The 8,498-nt window shown below is 38.9% G+C and overlaps 1 protein-coding gene across 1 annotated transcript; it reads right to left on the bottom strand.

Annotated features, from left to right (window-relative positions):
- Positions 1 to 6,459: 6,459 nt before the first annotated feature.
- Positions 6,460 to 7,861, bottom strand: LOC149707873 (uncharacterized). Its single transcript, XM_089863822.1, has 3 exons — positions 7,767 to 7,861; positions 7,090 to 7,680; positions 6,460 to 7,018 (listed from the first exon to the last, which is right to left on the bottom strand). Exons 1-3 carry the CDS (start codon positions 7,859 to 7,861, stop codon positions 6,460 to 6,462), a joined length of 1,245 nt encoding a protein of 414 aa, XP_089719948.1.
- Positions 7,862 to 8,498: the final 637 nt, after the last annotated feature.

The raw sequence follows: 8,498 nt of genomic DNA, 5'->3' as shown, positions 1-8,498 counted from the left end.
ACAGAAACATAGACTGCTTTTTCACTCTTTCCGTATTAATTTTGAGTTGAGAGACAAGATTATCTTAAATATTAAAATAAATATAATTAATATTTAATATTTTCTTCGTTAGTTGATCGCCTTATTGAACGTTACATCGTTTTGATAAAGAACAATTATACATTCTTGAGAGACTTGACTAATATTGGCGTTTTAAATGAAGCATACGCCGGTTGCAAGAACAACCGCAATTGCGAAAACCTTTGGTTGACAACCCACCCAAGGGAGGCTAAACGTTTCTCGTAACCCTAGCTGATCGCCGCGAATGTCTTAAACCAAACGATGACGATGGAGTTAGAAGCCGATGAGACAGATCGGTGTCTATGTGGAACAGACGGAAGACAAGGAGATGGTGGTGTTTAGAAGCCAGTATGTACAGACTGGTGTCCAAGTGGGATGGACGAAGACCAAAAGATGGTGATGATTAGAAGCCAGTAAGTACAGACTGGTGTCCGTGTGGGATGGACAAAGACCAGAAGATGGTGGTGTGAGAACTTAAGTAGAGGAGCCATTTCCGTGACTGTGAATGCAGTTCAGAAATGGCGATACGTTTGCTCCGATTTGGAAACTGCGAACGCGGTCACATGGGTGTAACAACAGACACACACACAGACAGACTGACACACACGATCGTTACAAAACCTCTCCGTGACATACGTCACTCGGAGAGGTACAAAACGCATTCGCGTGAACCGATGGTGGAAGCCCTGCCATTGGGAGGCTAGACGTTTCTCGTAACCCAAGCCGATCGCCGCGTATATCTTGAAACCAAACGATGACGAAGGAAAAGAAGCCAGAATGTATTGACTGGCGTCCATGTGGAATGGACAAAGACCTGAAGATGGTGGTGCATAGAAGCTGGTGTCAATGTGGAATTGACGAAGAACAGAAGATGGTGGTGCATAGAAGCTGGTGTCAAGGTGAAATTGACGAAGAACAGAAGATGGTGGTGCTTGGAAGCCAGCAAGTACAGACTAATGTCCATGTGGAGTGGACGAAAACCAGAACTGGTGGTGTGGGAACTCAAGTAGAATAGCCAGCGGAGACAAACACAATTTTCCAAATTTCCGTAAACTGTTAATGCAGTCCGGAAATTAGGAACACGTTTGCTCCGATTCGTAAACTGCGAACGCGGTCACGTGGGGTGTGATAGACACACACACAGACACACAGACACACACACACACGTCCAGTGCAATACCTCTCCGTGACGTCATCGTCACTCGGAGAGGTAATAATTTTAAACATAGCTATCTTTACCGTTATACCTCTAGGGAACACCTATATCAGAACTTTTGTAAATTTAGGGTATATAAGGCGATTGATTCACAATAAGGGATAAGAAAATGCGCAATTGCGTGAACCTTTGGTGGAAGCCCTGCTATTTTGTAAACCTCTCCTCAGCCACGGCAGCGCCTACAGCAGGGAGGTTAAGAGCACCATACGCCGGAATATGACGAATTTGGAGGTAAAATATATGAGAAAAGGTGCCGTTGGCCATACTGCAGCGGTTTCGCCCCGAAACTGTTGCAGAGGACGAAAGGTTGGACATATCCCTCGGAATATGGTCAGCCCTCCGCCGTCTATATCACCTCCTTCCCTTCCTCCCTCCCCCCTCATTTTTATTATTTCAAACCCAAAAAACCGGGCGCCGAGAAAAAATAAATCTAGTCAGACTCGTCTTGATTCGGAAGGGAGAACTCTCGTAGCGCGCTACGCAAAACGCGAACCTTGTACCGCGTCGCTTCGTCCCAACTGGAAAATATTTTGTTAAAACATCGATATATCTTCTAAATAAACGAATTTTCTAATCTCCAAGAACACGAGCCGAACTTATGAATAATTTTTATTTTATTAAGTCTCCAAATGGGATAAAGTTGACGGAATAGGCCTACTCGTTTTGTTGTTACGCGGTCCCCCCCCCTAGTTAAATTGGGGTTACCCGAACGTCCAGTGACGGAATCCCCCAAAAGACCGGCCAGTATAATTTGATAAGGGGGCAGTCCGTTACAGCCTTATTTTAAAAAATTTAATCATCCCGATTTTATTTGAACCGCATCAAAAACTACCAGCAAGTGCCTAGGAAATTTTTAAATTTAAGAGCTCAGGGTTCATACAAACCTGGAAAACCATAGTTTTGTGACGGTTTTAAGGCATTCGCCCCTTCACATGTGTGATGGGTTGAAAGACTGGTGGCACCCCTACATGCGGCGAAAGTAATCTAAAAATACGTTTTCAAAAATCCAGAAATTGCAACTTGGATTTCCCGCGATTAGTTTTTTATTTAATAACTCCTTCGCTCGTCGATAGGAAGGCGCCACCAGTCATTCACCCTATCACACATGCGAAGGAGAAGAAGCGAAAAATCCCTCACTAAAACGTTCAAGGACCACTTTCCCCAATAGGTTCATAACTCTGGTTATTAGAGATACGGGGATGTACTTTGATTAGTCCTATTTGCCCCCCACTCCTTCGTTAACATTCGCTCCATAAGATACTCCATATACGGGAAAAACCTGGAAGACTCAGGGAAGTATATGGGGGGAAACCTGGAAATCTCAGGGAAATTAGTTTTCCAAAAGTTGTATGAACCCTGGAGCTTCTAAATATTTTTATCCTTACTTTGAATTAACTATTCGCGAATATTAGGGTTACCACCCGATTAATCTCTGATAGGTAAGCCTAGTATTCTCGGGTTAGGGTTAACTATTCGAGAATACTAGGCTTAACTATTCGCGATTAATCGGTTAGTAAAAAATTGACCAAGGCCTAACTATTCGCTATTGGATTTGGAATAAACTATTCGATTCGATGAGGAAATTTTTTTAGTATTCGATAACCGGCTTGATAACCAAAAAGTGGATTTGTGCACACCCCTACATGTTATCTTAAAAAATGGCGCCCAGAAATGTAAAAAATCTTTTCTATGCAACAACGTCCGCGCGTTTAAACCGATTTCGCAAATATTTAGTACACTGCTTTCCTTTAACCTATAGACGGGCTGAATACTCGTTTGCGCTCGATTTGATGGCTTTGTTGCCATCTTTTAAAATGGTGGCCAGAAATTTAAAAACCCTTCTTTATGGAATAATGTCCGCGTGAAAAGTAATAAAAAATGTTCCGACGGGCTGACGGGCAACGCCGAGTGCCTTCGCTCCTAGGGTGCTACAAAAAATTGGTCATGAATAAAATCTGCCCATTCTTTGTATCATTTTGATGGAAGTTCTTATTATACGCGAGCGACGCCGCGGGTAACAGCTAGTTATTTATAATGAAGCTGTGATTTGAAGACGTTCGTGGCCGCTTCGAATCTTATTCTATTTTATTATAATTTCAATAAGATATTACAACGAAGTAATTAAAAGCTAAATAATAATATGAATTTTTATAAAACTTGCTTTTCGGTCTTTATTGAGACTTGAAATTTTATTAAGCACTCCCCTTCCCCGGAGTTGAAGCCCCCATAAAGCGCCATCTAACGGCGTACGAAAGAATGTAAGTTTGGCTAGGAGTAAGTAAGATATCCCTCTCTCTCTGGGGAGCGAGCAAGGGCTTTAATAGTATAGGCGACACGGACATAACCCCCTTGACCACGACAGTGATATAAGTCTGCGTGGGAATAAAGCGAAAAAGAGCCCTCTCCCTCCCTAATAATTATACCAAATCTGCGCTAATTAGCTGACAACTAATTGAATTAGCCAATTAGCAATTAGATAAATATTTATAAAACCAATTAATTAGCCAGTTAGCAATTAGGCATAGAAACTAATTAAATTCAATTAGAAATTAAGCATTTATTTATCAAATTACTAATTAATTAGAATTACTAATTTCTAATTATTTATTTGTCTAATTAAGGTAAGAAAAGTAAACGTAAAAGTAAAAAAGTGCCCGTAGATTTCCTAGAAAATTCCTCCTCGTTTTTTAGTTTTTACTACAAATTGGCGTAAAGTAGCTTAATTGAAAGGCAAATTAGTTAATCCTAAATCTAATTAAATTTTAATTAGATAATTACCTCTCCGACGCGTAATAATTAATTAGAATTACGTCTCAATTAGCACTAACGTAATTAAAATGCAATGACCATTTTAAATCAGTAAATGATGCCGATTAATTAGAATTATAATTGGTTAACTAATTAATTAATTAATTAGCACAGCTCTGAATTATCCTGATTTCGGCAAACTTGATACCATAGAAATGGCCCGCTAAATGACAATTATAACAGAGCTGCCGAAATTCTAACACGACTGAGCCGAGGCAAATGAAGATAACTTAATCGAGTAACGAAAGCTTTCATTTTAGATATGGAATATGAGCGTGGTGATAGCCGTCACAGAGCGCCCCTTTATGACAACTCTATTGGTAGTGGGTTTTTAGCCACATCGTAGTATACGATAAGGCTCTTAGTTTGACCCGAGCCGTAGTAGTAGTAGTAGTAGTAGTAGTGGCCGGGGTTGTCGCTTTCGTTATCGTCAGATTTTAGCTTAAAAGGAACTTTATATTACCACAACCCACCCATAGGGGTTACTGGGCTCGGTTAGAGATTTAATTTTAATTTAAATTTTTTCAGGTCAGACCCGGGAATCGAACCCGGGTCGCTGGCGCAGTAGATAGACATTCTACCACTGAACCATAGAGACTTAAAAGAAACCTCGAGTTTTTTATCGTTTATTTTTATCTCTAAAATGTCGGGGTGATGTGGGGTGGGGTACCTCTTAATCTGTGGGGTCGGATACTTATGAATTTGTATGTTTGGGGTTTTTATATTTATTTTCTTTTTATTTATGTGCTAATTAAAAGATAACGATTTTCCCCGTTTCCTACCGCGCTCCTCATGTGTTTCGTTCTCGTTCGGTAGCTATCGTCATCTATGTTATGTTTGACTGGAACGTTTTGGCGGTTAATTCAAATGTGGGTATAGATAGAGCTAACATAGTGTTAAATGAGCGTTATGCGTTTGATCATTTTAGCATTGCTAAAGGTAATTCGAGGGGATAATCACTAAAATGCGTAATCACTATAACTAAACTTTCTCTTTCAAAAGTTTCTAGGCATAAGTCCTTGTTAGAAATTTATAAGATGCGATAAGTGTGCATCGGCATAAGTCTATGTTGTAAACTCGAGGGGATTATCACTAAAAACTATCTGTTCTTCGATTCGCCGGAATATTAGAATTACAGCATAAGTAAATTTATACGGTTATAATTTTATCACTGTTTAGAGTAGGGAATCGAGGGGCTATTAACTCTGATTTTATGCACGGTAAATCATTTAAGCATTGAAAATGATAGCGCTATTCACTCATTAGGGTAAGGTATAGAGGGGTTATCCACTCATTAGGGTAGAATATCGAGGGGCTATTCACTCGTACGATGTGGCTACTATTACGAGCCCTTGGGCCGTCTTGTTATTCCTGGCTCGGTCGGGGGCGCTACCCACAGCCGAACGGTTGGCCCAAATCTTTGGTAGTGCGGAGAGTAGCTGTCCGCTCTTTGGGGCGGATAGGGAGGATGTCGCACACGTACTTTTATATTGTCCAGCCTTGGAAAAAGAGAGAGAGAGAGCCGTGCCAAGAAGTTGGGGCTGCCACGCTGGCTGATAGACTGTCGCTTGGTCCCAATGTAAATGTAGATGTAAATATTGCAATAAGTGTTATAACCAAATGTCTTCTTGCTAAATGGGCAAATGCTCGCCTCCAGCGCCCTACTTAACCTGTTCTGGGGTTAGCCAATTTTGATATTTGTCTTATTATTTTGATATTTGTCTTATTATTTTGATATTTGTCTTATTATTTTGATATTTGTCTTATTATTTTGATATTTGTCTTATTATTTTGATATTTGTCTTATTATTTTGATATTTGTCTTATTATTTTGATATTTGTCTTATTATTTTGATATTTGTCTTATTATTTTGATATTTGTCTTATTATTTTGATATTTGTATTCTTATTATTGTCGGTATTTTTGCTTGTAACAATTTGTTTTTATTTTTGACCTGTGAACCCCTTGCGGGTTCCTCCCTGATTCAAAAGGGATTATTAGTTTTTGGGTCACTAAAACATTCATTCATTCATTCGCTTGTAGGTGAAAATAACGAAATGCAAAATGTCGAAGGCACAATATCGACGGTCAAAATAGCGAAAACAACAACAGCGAAATGCAAAAATAGCGAAATATCATTATAGCGAGAACAAAGTTAGCGAATTACAATTAACTCAAAATCTTTAAGCGCTAAATACATTTTTAGCGAAATTAATAACAGCTAAATACCTTTACAACGAAATCTAATATAAAGTAGTAAAGATTCGAAAACTACCAAATTTAATGCAATTATTTTTATTGATTTCATGTTAGTTTACACATTGAAATTTTTAATAGTTTGACAAAAATGTATTTAAATTTGTAGTTTGAAGTTTTAGAAAATTCCACGCAGAAATTCTAACTTATCCAGATTTTGGAAGTTTGAAACAAGCCCTTCAACTCGAATAGCCGTGTCCGTGTAGCGTTTCATTTTCGCAAGGGGTTCGATTCCAGCGACGTACTGTTCAATCTTCAATTCGTTTAGTTTTTGTTCTTTTTGTAAGGCTTTTACATACGTCCACAAAGTTGGACGAGAGCAGGCCAAGGTCTCATTAAACTCGCGGTGCCACCCCTCTACGTTGTTGTTTGTTCTCGGCAACCCAGCTTTAGACACCTCATGCCAATTCCACAACTGAATGGGAAAGGTTGGCTTGACTAAAATAGAATAATTTTTGTTATCGTTAAGCCCAATCCAGGTAGACTGAAAATATTCCAAGATAGGGGCCAGAATAATCGTATTTTCGACGTAAAATGACGAATTTATAAGTTCCGAATAGCATTCAATTACCATATTTTCGGGAACGTAGGCCAATGCGCAAAGCTTCCTAATTTCCAAGGCAAAGTTCGCATCATTCTGGTATTTCTCTCTCACGCTTTGAACTTGTTCAATTTTTCTCCAAACGCATTGGCAAAAATGAAAAAAAAACAACCCCTTTGAGTGGCATCAGGAAAATTTGTTTCAAACGCCTTGATAGCAGCTTGTTCGAAATCCGTCATAACTGTTTCTGGCTTCATCAAAGGCTTTAAGCGTTTCAGTTCCACGAGAAACTTTTCATATGACTGTTGCTCTTTATCCCGCATGATGACAAACACGGCGGGAATGACTGTGTGGAACTTCAAGACATGGATGGTGTAAATTTGGTAGAATAATTGCGGCGTTGCTTTGAATGTTCCGTCAGCGAACCAATGTGGGGAATTTTCCAGCACCCGCAAGTTGTCTTCAGTGGCAAAAATGATCATTCTTGATTGCGATGGACCGCTATCGTATTGAAGAAACTCTTTCCCATCCAAGGTTTTTGTGAACTCTTCGGGAATTTGCAATTCGAACAGAGATTTTGGACTTGGCAAAACACCGGAACGTTGATAACGAGTGCGACGAATGACTTGTTTAAGACAGGACACGGATGGAAGTTGGCCGCTTACTGCTGGTGAAATGGACTTTATGTTGTTGCTAAGTATGTTTTGAGTGCTTTCTTGCGTAGATTCAGCTTGTTCTTTCATTTGATTTACGATCTTCTTTACTTCAATTTCGGCAGCCTCAGCGACATGATTATGACTTGGCCGGAAAAGGAAATAATCCCGTCTTTCAATTTAACTCGTCCACGGCATTTGCCTTTATCATAATAAGTACACTTCCAGTACTCGACATTATTGAGCGATGGCTCACGTCGGAAAGTAAAGCCCTCGAACTCTAAACAATTGTTATCCTTTTCTTTTTTCATTAACGTAAAAGCCATACTTAACTAACAAAATACCTTCTATCATTCAGGATATCGTAAGATACTACTGCCGGTTTGACATAAGAACCTCAAATATATGGCAATGCATTTTCGAACCTTTGATCTCTGGTTTTTAGGACCGATTTAAGCCAATGAAACAACGCAATGCGACTAATATATTTTTTATCTTGAAATATTGAGTTTATAGAATTTTCTTTTTTATTAGTGAAAGATTTTTGAAGACATTGTTTTAGATATGCACGATTCCACTCAATGGTTGTAATAAAAAATTAAACTGGCCGTAAAAAGAAATTTATCTATGAATGCTTAAAAAATAAATAATCTTAACACAACAAACCTTACCAAAAATTAAACTAAAAATGCATTCCTATAATTCCTTACTAATTTTTCACATTCTAAGGTTATATTTAAATGAATTTACAATTCGACCTAGCCTAACCTAACCAAACCTGATTTAACACGAATAAATATATTGTAAAAACTAATGTCAGTGACGCAACCAACTGCTATCATTTAGGTAATATTGATGTTGTACTTGTACGCTCTTTATTGAATGTAGGACATAATCCCCACTGGACATAACCCCCCGGTCATAATCCCCCGCCCCATCAGAAAAGAAATGGACATAATCCCT

This window comes from Phalangium opilio, unplaced genomic scaffold, assembly GCF_054372755.1.
Source record: "Phalangium opilio isolate 3A_F unplaced genomic scaffold, DU_Popi_V2 ptg000013l_1, whole genome shotgun sequence".
Lineage (NCBI taxonomy): Eukaryota > Metazoa > Arthropoda > Arachnida > Opiliones > Phalangiidae > Phalangium > Phalangium opilio.
The sequence above is the reverse complement of the archived record's forward strand: the minus strand, read 5'-3'. Positions and strand labels throughout refer to the sequence as shown.

What these genes read in the sequence shown, in the direction of transcription:
- LOC149707873 (XM_089863822.1), bottom strand. Translation starts at nt 7,861, where the DNA reads ATGGCTTTTACGTTAATGAAAAAAGAAAAGGATAACAATTGTTTAGAG. An exon ending in CCATCGCTCAATAATGTCGA is followed by an intron (nt 7,681 to 7,766) that starts GTACTGGAAGTG and finishes TTTCCGGCCAAG; the next exon opens with TCATAATCATGTCGCTGAGG. An exon ending in GAACAAGCTGCTATCAAGGC is followed by an intron (nt 7,019 to 7,089) that starts GTTTGAAACAAA and finishes ATGCGTTTGGAG; the next exon opens with AAAAATTGAACAAGTTCAAA.